Source organism: Sus scrofa, chromosome 6 (genome assembly GCF_000003025.6).
Source record: "Sus scrofa isolate TJ Tabasco breed Duroc chromosome 6, Sscrofa11.1, whole genome shotgun sequence".
In the NCBI taxonomy this organism is placed as follows: domain Eukaryota; kingdom Metazoa; phylum Chordata; class Mammalia; order Artiodactyla; family Suidae; genus Sus; species Sus scrofa.
Genome location: NC_010448.4, coordinates 108,376,179 through 108,403,703, shown reverse-complemented (window position 1 = coordinate 108,403,703; position 27,525 = coordinate 108,376,179). Strand labels below are relative to the sequence as shown.

General features: G+C 47.7%; 2 protein-coding genes across 4 annotated transcripts in view; one reads left to right on the top strand and one right to left on the bottom strand.

The window, feature by feature from the left end:
- The window catches only part of NPC1 (NPC intracellular cholesterol transporter 1), a 47,361-nt gene extending 46,783 nt beyond the window's left edge, over positions 1-578 (top strand). Inside the window, 1 exon segment of the mRNA NM_214322.1 lies at positions 33-578. Within this exon segment, the coding sequence (NP_999487.1) occupies positions 33-115 (83 nt within the window). The 3' untranslated portion in view covers positions 116-578.
- On the bottom strand, positions 529-26,941 carry C6H18orf8 (chromosome 6 C18orf8 homolog). 3 transcript variants are annotated; one of them, XM_021096180.1, is made up of 20 exons: positions 26,669-26,941; positions 25,742-25,818; positions 23,187-23,271; positions 21,653-21,709; positions 20,167-20,253; positions 15,129-15,269; positions 14,699-14,802; positions 12,646-12,735; positions 12,449-12,554; positions 11,219-11,330; positions 7,301-7,345; positions 7,028-7,081; positions 6,312-6,440; positions 5,751-5,857; positions 3,097-3,216; positions 2,708-2,785; positions 1,930-2,034; positions 1,775-1,843; positions 1,459-1,684; positions 529-696 (listed from the first exon to the last, which is right to left on the bottom strand). In XM_021096180.1, the coding sequence occupies exons 1-20, from the start codon at positions 26,768-26,770 to the stop codon at positions 617-619; spliced, it is 1,974 nt and encodes a 657-aa protein (XP_020951839.1). In that variant the 5' UTR covers positions 26,771-26,941; the 3' UTR covers positions 529-616. The 3 variants fall into 3 exon arrangements, with proteins under 3 accessions (XP_020951839.1, XP_020951840.1, XP_020951841.1); XM_021096181.1 differs by lacking the exons at positions 2,708-2,785; positions 3,097-3,216; XM_021096182.1 differs by lacking the exons at positions 20,167-20,253; positions 21,653-21,709; positions 23,187-23,271; positions 25,742-25,818; positions 26,669-26,941 and adding an exon at positions 16,023-16,852.

The following is a 27,525-nucleotide window of genomic DNA, read 5'->3' as shown; positions in this document are numbered from 1 at the left end:
ATCCCAAAGTTCATTCTTTTTATCCCTCACAGGACCATCGATAAATAAAGCCAAAAGTCTGGCCACTCAAGAGCACTACAAAGGTACAGAGCGAGAACAGCTCCTCAATTTCTAGCCCCTCCCAGGCTTTGGAGACTTGTCTGCGGGTTGGTCCATTTACCACTGGACAGTAGCTGTGTTGTCAAGGCTCAGCTGAACCCTGGCTGTGAGCAGCCATCCGGCTCTTTAACAGCAGCAGCTTCGGCCACGGCGCTTTTAAACTCAGGAACGCACACTCTGACTTGTGAAGCAGTATTACTGAACCCGGAGGCAGCCCCAGGGCACTGGAGCGGTTGCCGGTTCTCCATCAGCGGGGCCTGGTTCTCGGGCAAGCGGAAGGGACGCGAGGAAGGCCGCCGTCTGCTCACTGACACTTTCTAAAGGCCAATCAATGCAATGTCTCTCCTTTTTTAGGAGTAAGCCATCACCAGTTCTACACCGTATTTTTAGTAACATTCGAGGGTGTCGTAGATATACTTTATTACAACATTTTGTAGTTTAAAGAGCTTTATTAATGCAATAAATTAACTTTGTACACATTTTATATATATATATATAAAACAACTAGCAAATGACCTCAGAACGTCGCAGGCCTCATCAGAGCTTGGTCTCCAAAAACTTGTTTGAAAAATGCAACATGTTCTTCACAGTGTTCTCCTGTCAAGGAAAATACAGATGTCATCTGTTAGCCAAGAACGGAGGAAAACAAGAGAATGAACCCTTTGCAGCTCGCAGACGTGGATACTGGGTTTTAACTTATTTTTCTTTCATAAAACCCTTGGTTTTCCTAAACGTTTCAGTTGTCCTGTCTCTTTGTAGCTCATGCCTTTACTGCTTGACCTGCACTGCCCCCAACAAACCGCGGTCTCCTCCAAGAGATGGCAGAGAAGCGTGGTGATCGGCGCCCTCTCACTGCACCAGCTGAGCTTGAGCAGCTGGGAGCCCTGAGACAGGCGGAGCCTCCTTCCCCCTCCTGAGGAAGAGGGTGCTTTAGGTTTCATAACTGGGGAGATGAGGGTGATTGGCCATCGTTTCTGGCCACCGAGCCCCAGGTCAGTGACAGCCCTCAGGAGCCATTTCCTGCCCTGTTCCAGTTCTTCAAAAAGGGACATTCCAGCACCAGATAGATGTCAGGGCTGGGCCTGGACCACACCCGCCCATCCCCCCACACACACACCCTGGCCCCGGCACAGAACAGAACTTAGATGCCATCAGCACCCGGAATCCACTTGCTACCAGTAACAACAGGCTGACGATGACGTGGGCTGGTAAAAGATGTTGTTTAAAAACGAACCCAAGGATTCTCCAAACAGAAAGGCTTCTCGGGCCCCACCCTCCACCCACACAGGTGCCAGTGCGCTCCCGTTGCTGTTGGAGCCTTTGGTTGCCTGAGTTCTTCCCCTGCAGTGGGAGCCTCACCTGGGGTGAAACCAGGGTTCCCTCGCAAACGCTGGTTTCGCTGCTCAAAGAAGCGGAATATAGTGTAGAAAAGCATGTGGTCTTCAGTCTGCTTTGCGGCATCTAAAAATTTGCGGGCAGAAATGTTGTCATGGCCACCGATGCCCCGGATAAACCTTAAGGCAGCTAACACTTGGTGTTTGGAAAGGAGAACTTCTACTATTTCATCGTTTGCTGTGGAGAGGCGCTGAAGTGAGGGAGAAAGAGAAATCCAGGTCAGTGCAGGCAACAGGAAGAGCTATCTCCTTGGTTTAAGACGCAGAGGTATCAGTGTTACCTTCAGCATATCCAGGGACAGCTGGTGAGCAGGGGGGTAAAAGCTCTCCAGGGACAACAGCAGGCAAGCCTGAAAGACACTTTCAGATTAGATTCCCGTAATATGTTGGAAGGTCAAACTTGAAGTCACAAAAGTAAGCAACAGGTGGTACTCGCCAGAGGCTTCGAGTCGCTGAGGACGTGGTACTGCAGGAACTGGTGCAGCGTGTAGAAGAGGTTGTGCTGGACCAGCGTCTTGATGACAAGCTCGTGTAGGTAATGCTGAGACACAGAGGGAGAGATGGTTGCCAAGGCCCTCAACTAGACAGACGAGGGGCTCGGTTTGTGAGGATGGGGATGAGCTTTTTTTTTTTTTCTTTTTTTTCTTCTTGTCTTTTTAGGGCCACACCCATGGCATATGGAGGTTCCCAAGCTAGGGATCCAATCTGAGCTGTAGCCACCGGCCTACTCCAGAGCCACAGCAATGCCAGATCCGATCCGGGTCTGCAACCTACACCACAGCTCCTGGCAACACCGGATCCTTAACCCACTGAGCCAGGTCAGAATTAACCTTCATCTTCATGATACTAGTTGGATTCATAACCACTGAGCCACAAGGGGAACTTAAAATTTTTCTTTAGACCCCCCACCTGTAGCATAGAGAAGTTTCCCAGGCTAGGGGTTGAATCGGAGCTGCAGCCATAGTAACAGGGGATCCAAGCTGCATCTAGGACCAGGCTGTTCTAATGCATGGGTGAGTTTCCATTACTAAGAAGTGGGTTTGACTCCACCTAAGAGCACGAGGTCACATCAGGAAGGTCAATCCGGGGCTAAATCAGGCGTGCAGACCCTGGTGGCATGAGCGACCGTCATCTCTGTTAAGCTGCTGCCAGTACTTCTAATAAGCAGCCCCTGCTCCGCCAGTTCCGGCCCACAGGTGCTGATTTGAAAGTACCTGCACTGTGATCTGAAACTGGTTCAGAGAGCGGATGTACTCCATGAGCACAGCTACCACAAACTTATGAGGCGTCTCCTACAGGGAAAAATGGTGACAAACGGTTGCAGAGGTGGTTAAGTGTCACTGCTTGTTCATCCCCCACCCCTACCACATCCCCAGGTTCCAGGTTCCAGGGTGGCTCTTGGCTGGTTCTGCACAAATCTGACCAGAACCCTCCTGATCAGGTTTACACCTGAGTAGCAGATGCCATGTGCATTTGGTCTTCACCCAGATAACCCGGTCACTCTAACCCCGTTCCAAGTTCGACTCATTTTCCCCAATTCCCTTCAAATAAGATCTCTCTCTGGGGAAACATTCAGTCCACATGGGGGGGTGGGCCTGCCCACCTTCTTCTCCGTGAACGCTGACAGGACGTGGGTGTACATGTCAGACTGGTCCACCACCGCCTGGGTCCGCACCGGCCTCCTGAGGAGCGGGCTGCTGCGGCTCTGCCCGGCTTCCATGGCCTAAACGGTAAAGCCAAGCTCCATCTCAGTCAGCTTCGGGGTCACAGTGTGTTTGCAGGTAACCCCAAAGGACTGAGTTCCTAGGTGCTGTGAGGATGACACTTATTTCACTATTTGGACAAAATTCCTTCCTGTACTGGCAGGGGAGGGGTTCAGGAGGTCAGAACTAGTCATCTTAAAAATACACCAGCAGGAGTTCCCATTGTGGCGCAGCAGAAACAAATCCGACTAGGAACCATGAGGTTGCAGGTTCGATCCCTGGCCTCGCTCAGTGGGTTAAGGATCCGGGGTTGCCAGGAGCTGTGGTATGGGTTGCAGACCTGGCTTGGATCCTGCGTTGCTGTGGCTGTGGTGTAGGCTGGCAGCTGTGGCTCCTATTCAATCCTAGCCTGGGTACCTCCATATGCCGTGAGTGCAGCCCTAAAAAAGCAAAACACACCGTGTTCACAGTTGGAATTAAAAAGTGTAAGTCATAGTTTTCTCAAGACTTTTTAATTCTTAAAGTTCTTCCTTTTTAAAAAAAAATTTATTATAGTTGATTTACAGTGTTCTTTCAATTTCTCCTGTACAGCAAAGTGATCCAGTTATACATTCTTATTCTCATAATATTTTCCATCATGTTCCAACACAAGTGACTGGGTTATAGTTCCTTGGACTATAGAGCATCTTCCTACTTTTCTTAATCACAAACTAGCTGGCATTTGTTTTCTAATAAAAATGAAATGGCTACAGCATCTGTTTCATGAAGCCCAGATCCTACAGTGAGTGAACACCTCGTGTGATGAGCATCTGTGGATTTTTAACTGGTAAGCGAGGCTCCTCTACTGAATAGGAAAGCTCTGTGAGGAGGTCTTGATACCTCACCCAACTTCGTTAACAGAATTTCTAAGGTTGGGGGGGAGGGGTGCCTGAGAACCTGCATTTCCAGGAAGCTCCAAGTGTCTGGTGGTGCTGCTGGTGGACCCCACTCTTTACTTGCAAGGGTTTACATGGCCTGAGAGCCACAGAGGAGGGACACCCTGAAGCTGCCCTTCAGGACCAGACCTGCCTCCCAGCCCAGGACACCAGCAGGAAGAACGAGACAGCTCTGGAAGAGCTTGCCCCCCCCCCCACGTGTCTGACGGGACAGGAACACACGTGCCCCGAGGTGGCCTGCAAGCAGCCTGCATCAGCCCCGATGTCCTTGAGTAGCCGAAAAGGGAGGGGAGTTCTGGCTTTTTTGTTCTTGTTTAAAACCACTTGTGTTTTTAGCCTTCGGACTACTCAGATCCTTGGAGTAAAGTAATTCATCCCACTTGTCCTGAACTTTTCTTTCCAGCTTCAAAAGATACAATACAAAACAGTACAGCAGAACCTGCTAAGAAGCATGTTCCTTTTGACCAGCCCTTTGCGACAAACACTTGAGCCTACACTGGGTTCATATTTAATCATCACATCCTAAGGGGATCCTGAGCAAATGCCAGGAAAGTCTTATTTTTAGAGCTACTACCTCCAAAAGAAAAGGAAGAAGGCATGGCAAAATGTGATTATATTTCTGATTTACAAGTATAGGCTCTGGATCAGAAAGATATAGGAAATATTGCAAATGGAGACTGATTTTCTTATCCATAAAATAAAGACAGACCAAGGATCTACCTACGTACAAGATCAAACAGATTAAAGACAAAATAGAATAAGATGTGGGTGTAACCAGAGATTCTCATACTGAGTGAAGTCAAGTCAGAAAAAGACTTCACTTATATGTGGAGTCTACAATATGGCACAGATGAACCTATCTACAAGGCAGAGACAGAGAACAGACTTGCGGTTGCTGAGGGGAGGGAGGGGGTGGACTGCGGGTTTGGGGTTAGTAGATGAAAACCATTACTTCTTTATTTTATGGCTACACCTGCACCATAAGGAAGTTCCTGGGCTAGGGGTCAAACTGGAGCTGCAGCTGCCGGCCTACACCACAGCCACAGCAACACCAGATCCGAGCCACATCTGTGACCTACGCACCAGCTTGTGGCAACACCAGATGCTTCACCCTCTGAGGAAGGCCAGAGAATGAAGCTGCATCCTCACAGGACTGTATCAGGTTCGTAATCCACTTGCCACAATGGGAACTCCTAACTATTACATTTAGAATGGATAAGCAATGAGGTCCTACTGTATAGCACAGGGAACTATATCCAATCTCTTGGGACAGAACATGATGTAAAATAATATTTAAAAAAGAATATATATATACACATATGACTGAGTCACTTTGTTGAAGAGCAGAAATTGGCATTAACACTGTGAATCAACTATACTTTAACAAAAAATAAATAAAAGACTAGAAAAAAGAATATGACGGCATTAAGTGACATTGAGCCTCAAGCTAATGGGTGGTAGGGACTCTGAATTTACTGCTGGCCCACTACGGCCACCTTGCCCTCTGGCACACAGCGAACCTCAGTGGTGTCATTCCCCCAGAATCCTGCATTATCATCACATAGGAAACACCCCTGGCAAGTGGGGTGAAGCCCCTCATCACAGGACATGCCACTTACCATCGTGTAACTCTGCTCAGCGTCCAGGTACTTTTTATACTCCTGGTTGAGTTTGTCAAAAACAGTGGCTATCACAGGCAGCGTGGCTCTGTCAGACTCGGTCAACACTGGAAGGAGGCAAGGTTCACCCAGGTCGGCCAACTGGGCGTCAAGGTCAGAACTCCAGCACGGTGCTGTGAGAGAAGGGACGCATCCCCAAGGGGCGCCGGGTGCTGGGGGACATGGGGCCTAGAAGGTGCTCACCGGCCCTTACTGGTTACTTACTAAAGCAGCTGTGGATGCGTCAGAAGGTCTCATCAATATAAATGTCACGAGTGACCTGGATTCTGTTTTCAAGCTGCAGGGGGCAGCGCGGGCGGGGGGGGCTCTACCCTCACACATGCCCACGTTTAGGTCTGTGTTAGTCTTTTCCACCCAGGTCTCTACAAGTCGTTTTCATACTTAAGAGCCTTTCCCAGGGGTTCAATGACCCCCCCTTCGAATGACGACTGAAGCTGCAGACAAGATAATAACGTGGCCGATGTCCCAGTGGGCAGCACAGGAGAGATCCCACCCACTTACTCTGCGCACACACAGACAGAATAACCATCTTGCAGTCCCTCCTCTGCAGGAGGAAGTCCATGAGTCTTCCTTTATCTGGCAAGAGGTTCACTATGGGCTGAAGTTTCACCTGCAGGTTCCAGAGGTAACCTGGATCGAGGGGTGGCAAACAGTGTGACGTGAACCAGAAGGAAAGCCCCAAAGGTGGCTCATGGGGGAACTGCCACAAACACAGTCCTGGCCACTTCCCACTAACCAGAGCGCAGGTGGCGGCAGCGGAGGTCAGGACACGCCTGGCATCAGCAGGCCTGGCAGCCAAACTCGTGACCCTGCACGTCCTCAACAGAGGCGCTACTAAACCTGGGGCCACGAGCTTTGAGCCGCGCCTCCCCCACACCTGACCCCCTTTAACCCTGAAGGGAGGAAAAGGTCCACGTGGGCATTGACTCCGGTCCTGAGCCCCAGGTGCTCTGGCACTGGCTCACCATCAAAAGGGAACTCCTGAGGCTCCCAAAGGAACCCCAGAACTCATCAGTCCACCAGCCCACGAGTTTCCTGACACCCAAACTGCTGGGGAGGCCAGCAGTGCCTTTCGCAACTGGGAATTCTCCATGAGGGAACTGAAGGTGCCCCTGGAAATGATCCGAGGGGTCCCCTTCTCCACCCTCCCGGGGCGGGCCCCAAGCTGCACCCCTTGAGGGTGCACGGCCTTCTAAGAGGACGAGTCCCTGACCCACCTTGGCTGGCGCTGATGATGATGTCAGGTTGAAATACAATCCAGGACGAAGAATCTACACGTTATAGGAAATTCTAAACCGGCAAGAGAGGCAAACAGAAGGCGAACCCAGTTCCGATCCGCACACTCCCCGCCCCGTTTGCTGAGGCCCATCCCGGTGCCTGGCCCTGACCCGGTATGGGGGTGGGGGCTGGGACCACCCTTAGACCCCAGCAGAAGCAGGGGTTGACAGTGGTCCCCTGCCCCCGCCAGCCAATGCCTCTGGAAAGGATACAAAGTTTACACGGGACGGGGGACTGGCTGGTCACGGGAGCAGGACCTACAAACGGAGAAGACACGTGTTCGAGGGCTGGCGACGCAGCCAGAAAGCGCTGCCAACGCTGGGATGGAAATGTCACACTAGTCTCTCTAAAGCCTTCAGTAAACGTTCATTCGACTGTAGTTAAATAAGAAATGAACTGTCACATCCCACTGATAACACACCTACAAGGAGGAAGGGGGCGTCAAGAACAACCCATGAACACATGTTGCCAAAAAGGGGAAAGCAGTCAAGGCTCCATTCACAGCATTTTCTTTCTTAATAACCAAATGACTCCCCCTCGTTCACACACATGCATTAAAGAAGTGAGAAGTTTACCTGGGTGATTCAGAATCACATACTCAAGATGATTCACTGAAACTATTCCAAATAAAGGTATCTTGTGGTTTAATTATCTAAATAATTAGCTCAATTCTCCACTGCTCAGAGTAGGTCCAGGCAGAGATCTCATCTGGGAAACAGACCCCCAAATCCTCAAGTGACAGGGACTCAGAACAACCACTGACACTGCTCATGTGGGGGATGGGGAGGACGGAGCTTAGTGAACTTGAGAAACAGCCTGCAAACTAAACACCACTATCCCTAGTTCTGTTCCAGGTACCCAGATACACTAGGGAGATAGGTTTTTTTGCTTTTTAGGGCCTCACCCAAGGCAAATGGAGGTTCCCGGGTTAGGGGTCCAATTGGAGCTGCAGCTGTCAGCCTATGTCACAGCCACAGCAATGCAGGATCCGAGCCGCATCTGCAACCTACACCACAGCTCATGGCAATGCCGGGTCCTTAACCCACTGAGCGAGGCCAGGGACTGAACCCGCAACCTCATGGTTCCTAGTCAGATTCATTTCCACTGCACCACAACGAGAACTCCGGGAGATAGGTTTTAACTTGCTGGTTAGAAAAGGAGGGACTTTTTGGAGTTCCCGCTGCGGTGCAATGGGATTATCGGCAGCATTTGGGGAGCACTGGGATACAGGTTCAATCCCCGGCCCGGCACAGTGGGTTAAGGATCCAGGGTTACTGCAGCTGTGGCTCAAGTCAACTCTGGTTCAGATCTGATCCCTGGCCCAGGAACTCCAAAAAGAAAAGGTGGGGAATTTTGAACAGACCCCTGAATAGAGGACAGGTCCAGGTCAGACAAGCAAAGGCAAAGAACACCTGCATTTGGAACCTGTGAGTGAAGATCTTACACGTGGGCCTTGATCCTGGCTGCCCATCACGTGGACTTATGCTCTCAGGTGGCTTTGGTTTTGAAAGCCCCCACCCCCACCCCCACCCCCACCGCCAGGAGATCCTAATGTGTAGGCAGATGGAGAGCCACTGTTGGAAGAGACCAAAACCAGAAGGAGAAATGAGGGTGGCTGGCTCTTTCCAAAGCTGCGGGTCTCATCTTTCAAAAGAGCCCAACAAGCTCTTCCTGATGGCATACCTGTGACAGCACAGGTGGACAAGATGCAAAGATGCTAGAAGCCTACAAGGGGCTCACAGTTCAGTAGGAAAAACAAAAGTCATTAACCCCCCAAAACCTTTGCCGACTCACTCTCTAGAAGCCCAGAGTTATATGACCCTTGAATTCTTATTAACTTTTGGGTTTATTTTGACCAGCCAGCCAATCAGAACCTGACTGCCTTCCAATGGGTCCCAAACAACTGGAAGACAGCCGAGAGTTTGCAATGTTTAGAGCTGTTTTTCCCCCAATTCACCGGCCGTTACCTTCATGCTTAGTGGCCGGCAGACATAAGCCAATCATTTGACACAATCTATTCTTTTAATATTAACATCACTATGTGGGAAAAGGAAGAGGCTAGAAAGAACAGAGGCAGCCAAGAGACCTCATCAAACATGAGAACTACAGCTGAGGCTGAAACAAGGTGGGTTTGAACTACACAGATCCACTCATACAGGAATATCTTTCGGTAGTAAAAACCACAGAACTACACGATCTGTGGTTGGCTGACCTCCTGGACATGGAAGCTTGGATACAGAGGGCAGACCACAAATTATATGCAGATTAGCCCCCACTGTTCGAGGGTCAACTGCAGCTTATTCTCAAACTCTGCTCAGCTTCTGGCTGATCCGATGACAAGACTGGGTGGGCAGGCTAAACTATGAGCCAAGGCCTGATTCGCTTATTCCCTGGGACATGGACAGGGACGGGGACATCCTGAGTGCAGGCAAGGCCGACCCACCAAAGCTGTCTGATGGGTGTGCTTCTTAACAAAACACTCCTCCCAGAGTTCTCCTGTGGCTCAGTGGGTTAAGGATCCAGGGCTGTCACTGCAGTGGCTTGGGCATGGGTTCGATCCCTGGGCCGAGAACTTCCACATACCACAGATGTGGCCCAAGACAATGTAAAATTAAGTTGTGATGTCTTTAAAAAAGAAAGTAGTTCCCATTGTGGTGCAGCAGAAATGAATTCAACCTGGAACCATGTGGTTGCAGGTTCAATCCCTGGCCTCACTCAGTGGGTTAAGGATCCGGCATTGCCATGAGCTGTGGTGTAGGTTGCAGACGCGGCTTGGATCCAGCACTGCTGTGGCTGTGGTATATAGGTTGGCAGCTACAGGTCTGATTAAACCCCTAGCCTGGGAACCTCCAAATGCCTCAGGTGTGGCGGGAGGGAAGGGGAGGAAACACTTCTCTCAGAATTTCAAACGTATACCTTCTGGAGTTCCCATCGTGGCACAGCAGAAATGAATCCAACTAGGCACCACGAGTTTGCAGGTTCGATCCCTGGCCTCGCTCAGTGGGTCAAGGATCCAGCGTTGCCTTGAGCTGTGGTGTAGGTCACAGATGCAGCTTGGTTCTGGCGTTGCTGTGGCTGTGGTGTAGGCCAGCAGCTGTAGCTCCAATTAGACCCCTAGCCTGGGAACTTCCACATGCCGTGGGTTTGGCCCTAAAAAGCAAAAAAAAAAAAAAAAAAAAAAGGTATACCTTCTGATTATGGTTTACACAGACTTTCCTTTTTTTTTTTTTTTTTTTTTTTTTTGGCTTTTAGGGCCACACCTGTGGCATATGAAGGTTCCCAGGCTAGGGGTCGCATCAGAGCTACAGCTGCCGGCCTACACCAAACCATGGCAATGCCAGATCCAAGCCTCATCTGTGACCTACACCACAGCCCCCAGCAACACCGGATCCTGGACCCACTGAGCAAGGCCAGGGATTGAACCCGCATCCTCAGGGATACTAGTCAGATTCCTTTCTGCTGAGCCATCATGGGAATTCCTACACACTGAAACTTCAACTAGCTTACTCTAGACTCCAATCTCCTTTAAAAAAAAAAAAAAAAAGTATTATTTGAGTTCTACTTTGAAATCAATTATCCTGGGATAAAGCAAAAGAAACCAAATGGTTTCTTTCTCTCCTTCTGAAATCTTGACCTTGTCTCCTCTCTGACTTCCTCCTGCCACCTCCTTGGGTGGGAGGACCGGTTCAGAATAACCTCAGAACCACAGCCTTAAGCACTTACTATGTCGGGAGAGAAGGCAGCATTTACGACACAGAATGTCAAGAAGATAAGGAAAGTGATCCCTGGTTAAAATAACAGCCATAAGCAGCCACCTCTAACCTCAGGGTTACAGAGCTCAGATAACCAGAAATGTCAAGGGCTTCTCCACCATTAAAAGAGTCATCCAGCTTCAATGGGTAACCGCAATTCTCCATTCTAAGGCTCAGAGAAGAGAATCATTCTATTTTCTCTAAGTGAAGACTCATTCCTCTCATAAAAACGCTTTTCACAGAACACAATTTTAGCTTTGGAATCAATAGATGTTTCATATTAAAAACCACAGATTCACCCCCTACCAAAGCGAACAGATCTGGAAAGCCCTGTATCTGCTCCCCCCTCCATCCACCCGCAGCGAGCCTCCCCTTTACCTGCCGCGGGGATCTGGTAGGGCTGAATCGACCGAGCTGGAAGCACCGGGTGATGGAGGGTAACGGTGCCATCAAACTCCCCCCTCAGCTTGATATCAAATATCACCGACGTCTGAGGGGGAGAAAGGCAAGGCTGTGTGGCCCGATCAAGCCCCCCTTGGATCCGTGCCCCTCCTGACCTCACAGCTGCTCTTTCAGATCAGAGAGTCTCATTTAAGGAAGACTCTGCGTAACGTGACAGCTCCCTTGTACATTTCCCTTGGCACACAGACGTTCCTGCCTAGGGGGACCTGCCTCCCCTGGGGGGCTTCAGTGACATAAGAGGATCTTTTCACTTTAAGTTATAAAGTCTTCATATGCTACAGTGTCATGAGACTCTGAGAGGCAAGAAGGGAAGGGGCTTGTCTTCCCCCAGACACCCAGCTAATGATGTAGCAAAAGCAGGGAGTTCCCTGGTGGCCTAGCGGGTTAAGGACCTGGTATTATCACTGCTATGGCTCACATCACTGCTATAGTTCAGGTTCCATCCCTGGCCTGGAACTTTCGCATGCTGTGAGTATAGCCAAAAAGAAAGAGCAGAACCACCCTAGTTCTTTCTCTTGGGCCACACAGCCTCAAAACCACCACCATCTACATTCCCAAAGCACAGAGCTCGTGCTCACATAACACAACGGCTCTGCAGGGAATTCCCAGCCTAGATGATTCAACCAAACAATTGTTTCAAAGTCCAATCTCCTCACATGTGTTATTTTCTGGCACTGTGTGTGTGTGTGTGGTGTGTGTGTGTGTGTGTGCGCGTGCGCACGTGTTTTTAGGACTGCACCCAGAGCATATGGAAGTTCCCAGGCTTGGAGTCAAATTGGAGCTATACCTGCTAACCAACCCCACAGCCACAGCAACACTGGATCCAAGCCTCGTCCGTGACCTATACCACAGCTCACAGCAACGCTGGATCCTCAACCCACTGAGCGAGGCCAGGGATCGAACCCGCATCCTCATAGACAAGAGTCAGGTTTGTTTCCACTGAGCCACAATGGGAACTCCCCAGAAGAGTTTTTAATTACCCTAATCAACTGATAGGAAATCACTGTTTTTCCTAAACCATCTAGAAAACCAAACCCATGTCCACCTGCAAGACCCAAACTTGGAGTGTCAAAAGAACTATCTTTGCTCAGAATGTTTCGTCAATTGCCACAGCTCTTTCGAGCAGGACCCCCCCCACAGGCCTACCTCTGTGTCCTGGTGATGGACAACCACGAGGTTGTCCACGACGTTCAGCGCGAACTTCCCCGTCCGGTTTAACTTCAATATGTGCAGTTTTTTACAGGCACCTTCTCTGTTGGACAACAGAAAGGTCAAAAATTGATAAACAAGCTTCTGTTCATATTTTAAAATTGAAGAAAGAGGGAGGAAAGCATTGACTATACCGTGGTAGGTGATACAGGACTACCTCCGCTCCTGTACTGTTAGACGTCCGAGAGTGATGCCGCAGGAAGAGAACGTACAACTGGCCGTATCTAATCAGAGAAGAGAGAGACGTGAGGCAAGCTGGCCTCTGACACCCCTCCCTTCTAGTGCTGAGTTATAAGGCCACAATTAATTACTTAGATAGTCACTTCATGGGACATTCTACAGCCAATAAATATATTTACAAAGAAAGTGCAATTAAGATTAAAAAAAAAAGCCTGTTGTGACTCAGTGGTAACAAACCCCACTCGCATCCATGAAGATGCAGGTTTGATCCCTGGCCTCGCTCAGTGGGTTAAGGATCTAGTGCTGCCTCGAGCTGTGGTTTAGGCTACAGATGTGGCTCAGATCTGGCATTGCTGGGGCTGTGGTGTAGGCTGGCAACTGTAGCTCTGATTTGTCCCCTAGCCTGGGAACTTCTATATGCAGCAGGTGCGGCCCTAAAAAGCAAAAAAAAAAAAAAAAAGAAAAAGAAAAAGAAAGAAAAAGCCTATTATATAAAGTTACGTGAAAAGGGGGGATGAAAAACTAAATACAGCCTGACTGCAATATTTGCAAAAGAAAAACATAAACTTATGCAGAATGTCCATAGCTACTGGGGGGAAAAAACTCCTGTTGTTAACACCTGTCCTTGAGGAATATGCTAAGTCTGTTTTCTTTTTAACTTTCTGCAATTTCCAAGTTTTGTATGAGTATATCCCTTAAACACAGGAAAATAGAATCACTGTCCATTGTTAGGCCTTCTTTAATAAATGCAGCTGTGACCAGTTCCTGCACACACATTTTATCCCAGGAGTTCACACTGTGCTGGGCCTGCCCCAGGAACAAGGAAGAGACAAAGGGGAGGGTGTCCTTCTGCAAAGACTGTTCTCGTTTTTTCTTTTTCTAAACCAGGATACCTCCAATTTCGTTTTTGCTTTTTTTTTGTTTGTTTGTTTGCTTTTTAGGGCCACACTGTGGCATATGGAGGTTCCCAGGCTAGGGGTCCAATCAGAGCTACAGTTGCTGCCTACACCACAGCCATAGCAATGCCAGATCCAAGCCACATCTACAACCTACACCACAGTTCACGGCAATACCAAATCCTTAATCCACTGAGCCAGGCCAGGGATTGAACCTGCATCCTCATGGATACTAGTCACATTCATAACCCACTGAGCCACAACAGGAACTCCAAACTTCTTAAAAAAAAAAAAAATTTTTAATATTTGGAAACCAATGTTTTAGGATACAGAAGAATCAGAAGTAATTTAGGAGCAAAGTGTTGATATGCATGGCATAGGGTTATGAGTATACAGGGGGTTCTTTGTATCAGTTTCTGCTTTATGCTTGATATTTGCATAAGTTTTAAAACAGATATCTGCATTTGCAAATGAAAATATACCTTTCTATATAAATAATTCAGGTCTACATTTGCGAGATAGTAAAATGCAAAGTATATTCTTCTTTAGAACAAGTATATTTTAGCTAAAAAACAATCTCTGCTAAACTTCAACTCACAGACTGAAAAAAATTTGAAAAAAAATTCTATAATTAAGAAACTTAAAGAATAAACTGGTTCAATATTCTCATTTTATCAGACGAGAAAGGTGAAAAAAACTTCCCTAAGATCACAAAGTCAATAAAATTAAAAAAGAGGAGTTACCATCCGTGGCTCAGTGGTAACAAACCCAACTAGTATCCATGAGGACATGGGTTCAGTCCCTGGCCTCGCTCAGTGGGTTAAAGGATCCGGTGCTGCTGTGAGCTGTGGCGTAGGTTGCAGATACAGCTCAGATCCGGCATTGTTGTGGCTGTGGTATATAGGTTGGCAGCTGTGGCTCCGATTCTACCCCTAGCCTGGGAACTTCCATATGCCACAGGTGTGGCCCTAAAAAGCAAAAACAACAAAAACAAATCAAAAAAGAATGTCAAAAAGATGCCAGGCAGCCCTGGAGCGCTTACAACACACTTCTCTTACTGATATGACTGAAAGCAATAACGAGAAGGAATTCCCTCAAAGGACAGACATACATTGTCGCCATGGCAATGTCTCTCTCGGAGAGGTTCAGTTTAGTTGATTTAGGTGCAGCTGGTAATTCAATCTCAAACTTGGGCAACTTCGACATGGTGCCAGCCTGTTTGGGGGAGGAAGAAGTTTTAGCAAAAGCTCATTAAACTTCTTTTACGTTTCAGCACTCAAGTCTTTAAGGATACACTCGCACTCCGTCTCTCTATCCTTTCCAGGGTTCCAGGGGCTTGTTCCCAAAGCCTCTGTCTTGGCGGTGATGGGATAGGCGGTGATGGGATGGTACCGGGCGCCCTCTAGTGGTCAGAAGTGCTGAGGCACTTGTTGGAGGAACTTGCCCCTTAGAAGTTACCGAACCAGTTAGGAAGTTAGAGGAACAAGGCAGGAGGGGCAAATCCGGATTTTTTTTTTTTTTTAAGAGAAGCTGAGTTTTACCCGGAAGTAGAAGGGCTGCAGCACGTTCCCAAGCACTGTGGTGGACAGCAGGATCACGGCACTCTCAGGACAGTACATGTACCAGTTCACATTGATGTTCTGGCTCTTTAGGAGTTTCAGGCTCCTTTTCTCTGGTAATACCTAAAGCAAAGTTCAAGAAACAGAACCTTCATTTAAAAACAGCAATATGTGGAGTTCCCATTGTGGCTCACTGGGCTAAGAACCCAACATAGAGCCCATGAAGATACAGGTTTGATCCCTGGCCTTGCTCAGTGGGTTAAGGATTTGGTATTGCTGTGAGCCTCAGCGGCAGCTCTGATTCAGCCCCTAGCCAGGGAACTTGCATGTGCTGCAGGTGCGGCCGTAAAAAATAAATATTTTTCAAATAAAAATTTTAAATAATTTAAAAATAAAAACAGTAAACTGTCTGAAGACTGACAAAGTAAATGAAAAAAACTGGAGTTCCTGTCATGACTCGGCAGAAATGAATCTGACTTGTATTCGTGAGGATGCAGGTTCAATCCCTGGCATTGCCGTGAGCTGTGGTGTAGGTCATAGATTCGGTTCAGGTCTGGCGTTGCTGTGGCTGTGGTATAGGCTGGCAGCTGCAACCCCAATTCGACCCCTAGGCCTGGGAACCTCCATATGCCTTGGGTGTGGCCCTAAAATGACAAAAAAAAAAAAAAGTAAATGAAGAAAAAAATAAAAAGTAGGTGAAAAAACCCAGTCAAATGGAAAAAATACCATTTTTATTTATCGCAGCTACCACTTATCCAGCCCTGTGCTGAGAGCCTACAAATCTTAGTTCGTTTACCCCTGCCATCACTCTGAGAGGTGGGCAGCATTAGGCCCACCTGAGGGGAGAAAATAAGGCTCTGAGAGGCAGGAACCTACCTCATCAGTGATCCAGTGAAGGCCCAGGCAGGCACTTCTCTGCAGGGCCGGGCTGAGCCTCCACATTCCCCGGCACCATCCACCAAAGAGTGGGGAGCAGCATCCTCCTCACTCGTCATGGAAACCGTCAAAACACACCCATGTCCCTGGAGTCACATGCACCAAATCAGCCACCGCCCAGCCTGCGGCATCTGCCTCCCTCCTGATCTCCACCTGATTGAGGCTGGGAGGGGCTCCCTTCTTCTAACAGACAGGTTCATGAGTCTGCACACTAACCTAGTATTTTTTAATCAAGGCACATTTTAAAGACACTCTAAATCTTCTGATACAGGAAGGAACGCCCAAGACATTAACGCTCCCAGAACACTGCCCTGAAGAACTGACGTGGGAGTCAGGGTCAGGGGGATGCAGGCCTCTCGATAATCCAGGTGTCACAAGATAAAAATGTGCTGGAGTTCTCTATTTCTTGAAGATCTGAAGACCATCTACATGACCTGAACGTACGCTTTTCTACTACAGAGAACAGAAAGCTACACTTTTCAATGATTGCCCCAGGGAACCCTTCCAAAAAGCAAGCAATCCTTTCCTTGCTATGATAGGTATAAAATTCTATGTGTGCATGGGCCTTGAAGAGTTTTTCTTTCTTTCTGACGGTCACTAGACAAGTTTGGAGGACAGCCCTACCTGCAAAGCACCATGACATTCATGTCGCACACTTTCTCACACAGGTGAATCTCTTCTATTTGTACATTCTATTGTCTTTTTTTTTTTTATTATTGCCTTTTTCTTGGGCTACTCCCGCAGCATATGGAGGTTCCCAGGCTAGGGGTTTAACTGGAGATGTAGCCGCCAGCCTAAGCCAGAGCCTATGTCACAGCCAATGCAGGATCCGAGCCACATCTGTGACCTACACCACAGCTCACGGCAACGCCAGATCCTTAACCCCCTGAGCAAGGCCAGGGATCAAACCTGCAACCTCATGGTTCCTAGTCGGATTCATTAACCACAACAGGAGCTCCTATTCATACATTCTAGATTAAGCTGCTTTCATGGGACAACAAAGTTAACAACTGAAAGAAACCTAACACCCTCCATACTGGCTCCACATAGAGATCTCAGAAGCATTCTCAATAGGTCAGGCAGTTGAAACTTATTAAAAGATGAAGAGGCAGGTGCAAAGGAAATAATCAACCTACAGAATGGGAGAAAACATTTGCAAACCATCCATCTGATAAAGGGGTCATAGCCAGAATATATGAAGAACTCTTACAACTCAACAAAAAGGAAATAACCTGATTAAAAAAATGGGTAAAGTACATCTAATCACTTATGATGGAGCATGATGGAAGATCATGTGAGAAAAAGAATGTATGTATGTATGTGTGACTGAGTCATTTTACTGGATAGTAGAAAATTGATAGAATACTGTAAACCAACTATAATGGAAAAAATAAAACTCATTTTAAAAAAAAAATGGGCAAAGGACTGTGAATAGACATTGTCCAGAGCATACACAAATGGCCAACATGAAAAGATGCTCAACATCACTAACCAAAGAAACGCAAATCAAAACCACAGTGAGATAACATCTCAGGATAACTGCTACCCACGAAACAGAAAATAACTACTGTTGGTGGTGATGTAGAGAAACTAACTGGAAGCCTTGTGCACTGTTGGTGGGAATGGAAAATGGCATAACTGCCGTGGGAGACAGTACAGCAACTCCTCAAAAAATTAAAATAGAACTGCTATGAACTTCCCATCGTGGCACAGAGGAAACAAATCTGACTAGGAACCATGAGGTTGCGGGTTCGATCCCTGGCCTCGCTCAGTGGGTTAAGGATCCGAGGTTGCCGGGAGCTGTGGTGTAGGTCTCGTATCTGGCGTTGCTGTGGCTGTGGTGTAGGCCGGCAGCTGTAGCTCTGAGTCAACCCCTAGCCTGGGAGCTTCCATATGTCGCAGGTGCAGCCCTAAAAAGCAAAAAAAAAAAAAAAAAAAGAACTGCTTTATGATCCAACGATCCCATTTTGGGGTATATATACCCAAAAGAATAGAAAGCATGATCTCAAAGGGATACTTACATGCCCGTGTTTATAGCAGCATCATTTACAATAGCCAAAAAATGTTAAGCAAATCCAAGCATCCATCAATGGACAGGTGGATAAACAAAAAGTGGTGTATGTTTAAAATATTATTCAGCCCTAAAAAGGAGGGCAATTCTGACAAATGCTGCAACATGGATGAACCTTGAGGACATCATGCTGACATAAGCCAATTAGAAAAAGATAAACTGCATGATTCCACTTACGCGAAGTAGGTCCTTAAAACAGACAAATTCCTAAAAACTAAGTAAAAGAGTGGTTACCAAGGGCCAGGAAAGGGGAAAGGAGGGAGGTGTTGTTTAATAGGCACAGAGTTTCAGTTTTCCAAGAGGAGAAAGTTCTGGAGATCTGCTTCACAACAATGTGAATATACTTAATGCTAATGAATTGTACACTTAAAAATGGTTAAGATGGGGAGTTCCCGTCGTGGCGCAGTGGAAACGAATCTGACTGGGAACCATGAGGTTATGGGTTCAATCCCTGGCCTCGCTCAGTGGGTTAAGGATCTGGCATTGCCCTGAGCTGTGGTGTAGGTTGCAGACATGGCTTGATCTGGCGTTGCTATGGCTGTGGTATAGGCTGGTGACTACAGCTCTGATTAGACCCCTAGCCTGGGAACCTCCATATGCCACGGGTGTGGCCCAAAAAAGCAAAAAAAAAAAAATGATTAAGATGGGAACTTTCATATCAGGTGCTTTTTATCACAATTTTTAAAAATCCTTTTTAAGAGGCAGTTCACAAAAGAGGAAACAGAAACAGACAATACACAAATGAAAAGATGCTTATCTCCCTCGTACTGAAAAATGCAAATTGAATGGCTTTCCCTTCTCAGATTGGCCAATGTCTACAGACCAATAACATCCAGCTCTGCCAAAGGTGTGGAAAATGGAGATTCCTACACTACTAATGAGAATGCAAACTTCCAGAAGAAATTTAGTGATATCTGCTCAGCTTTTCAGATGTTCATACCTAGGCTGTGATTTCCCTTCTGAGAACTGCCTCACCTAAGAGTATAAAGCAATGTTTACAAGCCTGCTGACTGCTTGAATTCACTGTAGAAGTGTTTGCAGTCACGAAAACAAGCCAAATGTTCATCGGCAGGAACTGGTCAAACTGTAGTACATCCACACAGCAGAACATGACACAGAACAAAACACAGAAGGATGCCAAACACGCACTGCTATGCAAAAAAAAAAAAAAAAAAAAAAAAAAGCCAGCCCCCAAAGTTTATGTAAATATAAACATTTAAAAATTTTTATATTGGAGTTTCTGTCATGGCTCAGTGGTTAGCGAACCCAGCTAGCATCCATGAGGACACAGGTTTGATTCTGGCCTCGCTCAGTGGATTAAGGATCCAGCGTTGCCATGAGCTGTGGTGGAGGTCACAGACCTGGCTTGGATCCTGCGTTGCTGTGGCTGTGGTGTAGGCTGATGGCTACAGCTCCGATTAGACTCCGATTCAGTCCCAGGACTGGGAACCTCCATATGCCATGGGTGCAGCCCTAAAAAGACAAAAAGACCAAATAATAATAACAATAATAATGTTTATTTTGTGGCCACAACCATGACATATGGAAGTTCCCAGGCGTGGGACTGAATATGAGCCACAGCTGCAGCAACTCCAGATCCTTTAACCCACATGCGGGGCCAGGGATCAAACCCGCACCTCTGCAGTGACCAGAGTTGCTGCAGTCAGGTTCTTAACCCACTGCACCACATCAGGAACTCCAATATAACCATTTATTTATAAAATAAAATAAATGAATGTTTGCATGCATGTAGGAAAAAATGAAGGAACATGAACAAAACCATTCAGAATGGTTACTTCTAGGGCCATGGGGGGGCTTTTACCTTCCATCTCTCTTGGTAACATTTTAATGTTTTATAAAAGCCATATATTACTTGCAATTAGGAAGAAAGAATAAAAACCCAAATGAGAAACTAAAGCGCTGTAATTTCAAAATCTCTATCCTGAGCTGAATTCAAAAGGCCACCAAACACAAAGACCTTTTTCTAGCAGATGTAGGTGATAAATACAGAACCTGGTAAAATTCGATTCCTTGATCTGTGATGAAAACAATTTCAGTAGAACTGGTCCAGCAGAATCCTAGAATGTTGGCATTCTTGGTCTGAAAAGAATTACAGAATAACTTTTTTTAATTAATAAGAAAAATGTATGTATAACTCTCTTCAAAAGCTTAGAATACCCTGCTACTTATATCACTCTTCAATAAAAGTTACCCAGCTTTGATTATTTATGATGAAACTTTCTTTTAAATACCGTGTCCCTAGATTTTCACCTGTCACACCTCCCCAAAGCACGTGAATCTGTCAACAGGACAGAGGGAAAGGCCTGAGTTTTGCAGAAAGGGAACCGCCCAGTGCTCACAGATATCACCCTTTCCCCTTAGGAATCAAAGGACAGCTGACACTGAGTCAAACATCATAAAAGCTGGCGGCAAGAAAGTATAAAAGCCTAAAGAGTCTCTGTGGGAGTTGCCGGAAACGGGGTTGGAGGCCTGGAGCCACGCCCCTGAGTCACGTGGTGAACAGCCGCTTTGGGAGCCTGAGGGCAGCGGGGCCAGGACCCGGGCTCTGCACAGAGGACCTGAGGTCTGCCGGGGGCTCGGGTGTTTGGCAGAAGGGCCTCCCCCTGCTGAGGAACCCACGTGCCACCCCAATGAGCAAAACCATCACAAGAATGCAAGAATCCACGCCCCATCCACCAGCACCTTTGCTGGTTTCCGGGCTGCCAGGACGCCCTCTGAGCTGCCCCCTCTCGCCTGGTTCACCGGACCCAGCAAATCTAATTAAAATGGATTAGACTCTACCAGTGGAGGGAAGGACGGGAGGAGGGAGGAAAGAGGAGGGACACGAAGGGGCACCGATCCAGGAAAGAAAACGTCATCAGGAAACGGGAAGAAAAACTCCTCTTCCAGAAACTCCAGAAGAGGCTGCTGTGAAAGGACTCCAGGGTTTGACCCAGAAATGCCAGCCCAGCGGAGAAGGGCAGGGGCGACAGGAGCACCACGGCCAAGTGCTGACATGGCTCGTGTTTAAATACCTCATCCATTCATCTTTCCAGCTTCCAAAGAAACGGGATTTTTTTTTTTTTTTTTTTTATCTTTTTGCCATTTCTTGGGCCACTCCCGTGGCATATGGAGGTTCCCAGGGGTCGAATCAGAGCTGTAGCTGCCAGCCTATGCCACAGCAACGCGGGATCTGAGCCGCGTCTGCGACCTACACCACAGCTCATGGCAATGCCAGATCGTTAACCCACTGAGCAAGGGCAGGGATCGAACCCACAACCTCATGGTTCCTAGTCGGATTTGTTAACCACCGCGCCACGACGGGAACTCCAGAAACGGGCTTTAAAAAGAAGTGTCCAGAGTCAAAGCGGCCCCAGGGTTCAAGCACAACCTGCTTCCAAGTCCTGCTTTCAATTAACCAAGCTACTCTCCCCCTCTGCAACTAAGTACCCGCCTCTCCCGTCAACCACTCACCAGCTAGAAAGGATAGAGCCCTTACCTTGCACTCCTGTGTGTACTCCAGCTGAGAACTATCCGGGATAAAGTTAGAAAAATCCTGAAAGAAATGCACACAAGGAGAAATTTGGATGGGCCAGCACACTGCCACCCTACGCTGGGCTACAATGAAACAAACGAACAAAAAAAGACAAATACATTTTAAAAGTGATCAGAAAGAAAAAGAAAAGAAAAAAAAAAACAAAAAACAAAAAAACACCTGATAAAAACCCAAAGACAGGAAAAATAAAGACTGATTTGGACAACCTGCCCATTAACAGCAGCAGACTGACAATTCCATTTTTTAAAATGAGTTAATCCAAATATTAGAGTTTAGAAACTGATTTTGAAAATTCATTCCTCAAATGGTTCATTTCAGAAAAATGGCTTGCTATATTTTACAAGCGGCTTTCCACATTTTTTTTTAGCAATTAATACTGACAGGAGGAAACAGGATTCTGTCTCCTTCCAACAGCTTTTTCTCTACTTTGCAAATGGCAATGGTGAATATTTATAAAGGTTCAAATGCCAACAAGCTGCTCCAGCTTTGAATATCTGCTTCTGTGAGGCCAAGCACTCAAAGATGAGAGAACTGGAGTTCCCCTTGCAGCTTAGAGGTTAAGGAACCCAACCAGTATCCATGAGGCTGCAGATCATCCCTGGCCTCATGCAGTGGGTTAAGGATCCAGCGCTGCTGTGAGCTGTGGCCTAGGTCCCAGTTGTGGCTCGGAACTGGTGTTGCTGTGGCTGTGGTGTAGGCCGGCAGCTGCAGCTCTAATTCTACCCCTAGCCTGGGAACTTCCATATGCCGAGGGTACAGCACTAAAAAGACAAAAAAAAAAAAAAAAAGAGAGAGAATTAAAGGAGTTACTCAGGTAAGGCTACCACAAAGCCACAAAAAACAGGCTTTGCATAATCAATGGTGCTATCAATCAATACAAAAGATGCCTGATGTTCGAAATTACTTTAAGAAAATTTTCAAGTCAAAAATGACTAACTAAGGCCATAAATATTTATCCATTCTAATGTCCTTCTCATCTTCAAGAATCCAAAGGCTCAAATACAACACAACATAACCACAGCTTCCGTGATAGGGAAAATAATGGTTCCTGGAGTTCCCGTTGTGGCGTAGTGGAAACAAAGCCGACTAGGAACCATGAGGTTGTGGGTTCGATCCCTGGCCTTGCTCAGTGGGTTAAGGATCCAGCGCAGATGCAGCTTGGGTCTGGCATTGCTGTGGCTCTGGCGTAGGCCGTCAGCAACAACTCCGATTAGACCTCTAGCCTGGGGACTTCCATATGCCGTGGGTATGGCCCTAAAAGGTCAAATGACAAAAAAATTTAAAGAAAGAAAGAAAAAGAAAATAATGGTTCCTCTAACACTGTATATTCTGTAGCACATTCTCTTCCAAATGTACCTCTAATGTCCATTTCTTCATACTATATTTACTTATCTGAATTTTTTTTATTAAAGTGTAGTTGATTTACAATGTTGGGTCAATTTCATTTCTTCACCCTATATTTAAAGCTATGTCTTACCACGGTCTTGGAGGTCCTCTGAACAGCCAATATCTTATTTTCTAAGGAAAACTTGATGCATTTCACTTCTCCTTTGTCCTCCATCCTTTAAGAAGAAAGAACAGGCTATGAGCTTACACTTCCTAACTGCATTCTAGCTTCTATCATTTTGCGAGGGAAAAAAAAAGCCAAGTTAAATATTCAGAAAGCAGCAAATCTTAGTCGAAAATTCAAACCATGTTTCTGAAGCTCTCAGTCAGACCTCTTTTCAAATAACAAAGTCCTTTTCAACAAGTGGCTGGAGAAATCGACAGAACTGCAAGCAACAAGTGATTGAAGAATTGAGACCTCACTTTCACCTGAGGCTCCTTTCAGATGTAAATAAATCTATACCCCCACAGGAACCTTCACAGGCTGCTGCTCTCTCTCCATCACCCTCACATCAGCGCTTTCTTTTTTTTTTCTTTTGAGATGCTAGCAGCTGTGAACTATTTGTTTATTTATTTTTGATTTAAGTACAGCAGCGCTTTTGAAAGAAGTATCTACTCTTTCCGGCCCAATAGCCAACAGGCTGCACTGCCCAGGACGGCTCCCCCTGGGTCTTACAAAGGCCTCAAACAGGTGTTCCTGGGGAACCCAAGGGATGGGTCACAGAGGAAACTCCTGGAGAAAAGGAGTTGTTCACTGTCTTGATTGTGGGGATGGTTTCATGGACACCCATGTCAAAACCCATCAATTGCATGTCAAACATATGCAGTTAATGATAATTAGAACATAATAAAGCTATTCAAAATAAACGTTTTTAAAAGAGGGTAAATTTAGCATCTCCCCCGAGTCCCTGCCCCGCTCAAGCCTTCCTGAGCCTCCCCAGTCTGGATCATCATGGCCTCAACTTTCCACACCCAAGCAACCACCGAGTCGATGCCCATCTACACTGCCTTCAGGCTGGTCTTCACCGCACCTGCTCAGACTACAGCAACCGTCTCTTAATAGTATCCTGACTCTGACAGATTCCCAACTAATCAAGCTTCAATGCTGCAACAGTGTGCTCTTCCCAAAGAGTGACCTCTGTGCCACGCCCCAACTTTATCCTCAGTAACAAGAGAAAGACTGAATTCCACAGCAGAATATAGACGTTTGAGTCCACCACTGCCAATGGCCACAGCACCACCCACCCCTTCCCTGCATGAAACCTAATCTTCAGTTAGGTTTGAACTTGGGGTCCCCACAACTCATGATGCCTGCCTGCCTCCTTTTCTCTCCATCTGGGAGCCTCCTCTCTCCTCTGCCCAGAATCCTCCCTTTCAAGTCTTGCTCAAAGCTTGAAAAAAGCCTCCTGGGTAGTGGTTCTCCCCAGGCCACCTGAGGATAAACGTCCATGTCTTCTGTGAGGTCACAATCTGAACAGATCGCGATTATAGCATCTACCACAGTAAACAGTATGTGTCCGCTTACCAGCCTCCCACACTAAGGGTATGAGTTTTCCAAAAGGGGGCCAGGCAATCTAAAGGCCTTCACATACCTGGCGCCTAGCACAGGGGCTGCGATCAGTGTTTGCCAAGAAGAAGCTGATTCTTTTTTTTTTTTTTTTTTTTGTCTTTTTTGCTATTTCTTGGGCCGCTGCCACAGCATATGGAGGTTCCCAGGCTAGGGGTCGAATCGGAGCTGTAGCCACCGGCCTACACCAGAGCCACAGCAACGCAGGATCCGAGCCGTGTCTGCAACCTACACCACAGCTCACGGCAATGCCGGATCGTTAACCCACTGAGCAAGGGCAGGGATCGAACCTGAAATCTCATGGTTCCTAGTCGGATTTGTTAACCACTGCGACACAACGGGAACTCCTGATTCATTTTCTACTTCAAAAACTGTTTCCTATTAACATGGGCCAAATTTAAAATGTTTTCGAAGTCACCACTGAATTGAGCGCCGACACTGTACTTTCTCCCCTTCTGTAATCACAAGGGTTAAGGTGACCAGATAGTTTATCACCCAAATTGAGATACTGCTGAAAGTGAAAGGGGCTGCTATTCATAATTACACTGGTTCAACTTGCATAAACTGGGGCATCCAGCCACCTTCAGCCTAGTGGAAGCTGAGATTTTAATATACATTATGACATGGGAAGCAATGACCCAGAAATCTTCTCTGCCTCCCAAACACTCTGGAAAGACCCTGGGCCAAAAGAGGAAATGCAGGCCCTCCTTTGTCAAGAAACCAGAAACAGACACATCAATGCCCTGCATGGTTAATTTCAAGTGCCAGGAAGTAGGTGCCTTACATTGGTGTAGCTGGATCCCAAAACAACAGGGAAGGACTCCATACGAAGTGCTAGGGCATGCCACCAAGACTGCCCTGCAGGTGTCTGCTTTCCTCTTCCTAAAGATAGCGGTGTGCCCCCCATCCCCATGCCCCCATCCGTTCCCACCCCACCCCCCACCCCTGCCGCCACACAGACTTAAGATCTCTTAGGGAAGACAAAGCACAACATTTAAAACCTTTTTTTGAAAGAGAAACAAAAATAAACACACCATCTTGTTCCCAGATAGAAATATCCTGAAAACGTCAATAGATACCTAAATGAGATGGGGTTTCTGTCATCTGGGCCTTTAACTACCACGCCAGTAGCTCCACCAGATCGAACAGCAAAAACCTGAGAGGGAAAAGCAGCAACGTTAATGGTTCGAACTTTGAAAGGCTCTAGACACACATACCTACCTGTAATGATGATTTCTGCTACACCCCAACCTTGGTTCAACTAAACTAACGCGCGGCACGTATCAATCGCAGATGTCTGGTGCCGGCATGAATTTTAAGAAATAGAGACCAAAAGAGGCTACCATTCCTGGGCAAGACCGGGTTGGTCCAGAGGCTGCAAGGTGGGTTTTTTTGTGTTTTGTTTCGTTTTGTCTAATTGTTATTTCCCCAACACAATTTTTTTTCTACTGTACAGCATGGTGACCCAGTTACACATACATGTACACATTCTATTGTCTCACATCATCATGTTCCATCACAAGTGACTAGACATCCGAGGAGGCTGCAAGTTTTAATCCGTCTCTGCAAAGGCGCCGCGGATGCACTTAGGCACACCCTGCTTATCCGCCACCCTACTCCCCCTACCTTTAAATTCCGGTAATAAAGAAAACCTGAGGATCTAAATCTTTGAAACGGAACGGATGGCAAAGAGACAACAAACGGCGCCGGGGAAAGATCCGCTTGCTAATAGATGACCACAGCGGCCGGGGGGGGGGGGGGCAGGGTCGGTGCGGCGGGGGGGTGTCCACCCGAGCTGTCACTTCGGGGGCGAAAGCCCCGGCCGCAGCGGAGCCTGGTCCCTCGGCCACCCCACAGGAAAGGCCTGATGAGGGTCCCGCGCCCGCACTGCAGGGGAGGCCCAAGGCCTGGTCGCCCGGCGCCCGGCCCCGACGCGCGGGACACCGGTGAGGTGACGGCAGGGCGCGCGGCGCTGCGCGGGGAACAAGGCGAGGGCCTGCCCAAACCTGCTTGTTGGCCTCATCGAAGAAGACGCAGTTGACCGGGTTCGCCTTCTCGAAGTGCACCGGCCGCTCGCACAGCTCCAGGTAGTAGTTCTCCTCGCCCATAGCGGGAGCCGCGGCAGCGGCGGGGGATCCAGAGGCTGCCGCCAGCGTGAAGCTGAGTGAGAGGTGCCGGGCGCTGGGAAACCGGCTGTGCAGCAGAGGCGAAGGGGACAGCGGGGGAGGTGGCGACCTCAAGGGCCTGGAGGCTTCTTCCTGGTGCCACGCCCCCAGCCTCTAGCACGTGATCATCGGCTCTACGCGCTTAAACTGGCGACGGCCGGCCCGCCCGCTGCGGTGGGGCCCACCAGCCGAGACCACGCCCCTTTCTGCTCGGGAGGCTCCTCCCCTTTCCGGGTGCGGATGGCTGCAGACTGCAGCGTAAACCCGGAAGCCCAGGTGCCTAGGGCGGTTTCCTGGGTTGCGGATCCCAGCCAAACTAACCCTGGAGTTAGCGAAGCTTGGCTCTTACTCTGTCTTGGGAAGTTTGCTTAGGGCCTGATGCTCGCGTGGGGCAGGGCTGCCCCGCACCCACACACCGGGTCTGGAGAAAACATCCTTTCTCTCGGGAGGGCTTCTTGAGCCTGCCTCTGGAAGCTTAGTAAGGGAGATGAGTGCTATGGTCGGCACCCAGATGCTGTGACCAGGCAACGGGAAAACCTGTTTTTTAGATTGCGGGTCAGAAAGCCATTTTTGATGGCTTTGACATTTAGTGGGGAGTAGGTGTGGAAGCTCCTCTCCAAGGGATAGAGACAGAGCTGGAAGGCAAGAAGGGAAGATCACGAATGACACCTAAGTGTCTATTCTCAACAACATGATGG

Bases quoted from the DNA above. Each gene is read 5' to 3' on its own strand.
- C6H18orf8 (XM_021096180.1), bottom strand. From the start codon at position 26,770: ATGGGCGAGGAGAACTACTACCTGGAGCTGTGCGAGCGGCCGGTGCAC. The intron at 6,441-7,027 runs GTGGGTCAGGGA...CCCTCGATCCAG, and splicing joins CATCATCAGCGCCAGCCAAG to GTTACCTCTGGAACCTGCAG. The intron at 2,786-3,096 runs GTGGGCAGGCCC...TTTTCCCTGTAG, and splicing joins CAGCGTTCACGGAGAAGAAG to GAGACGCCTCATAAGTTTGT.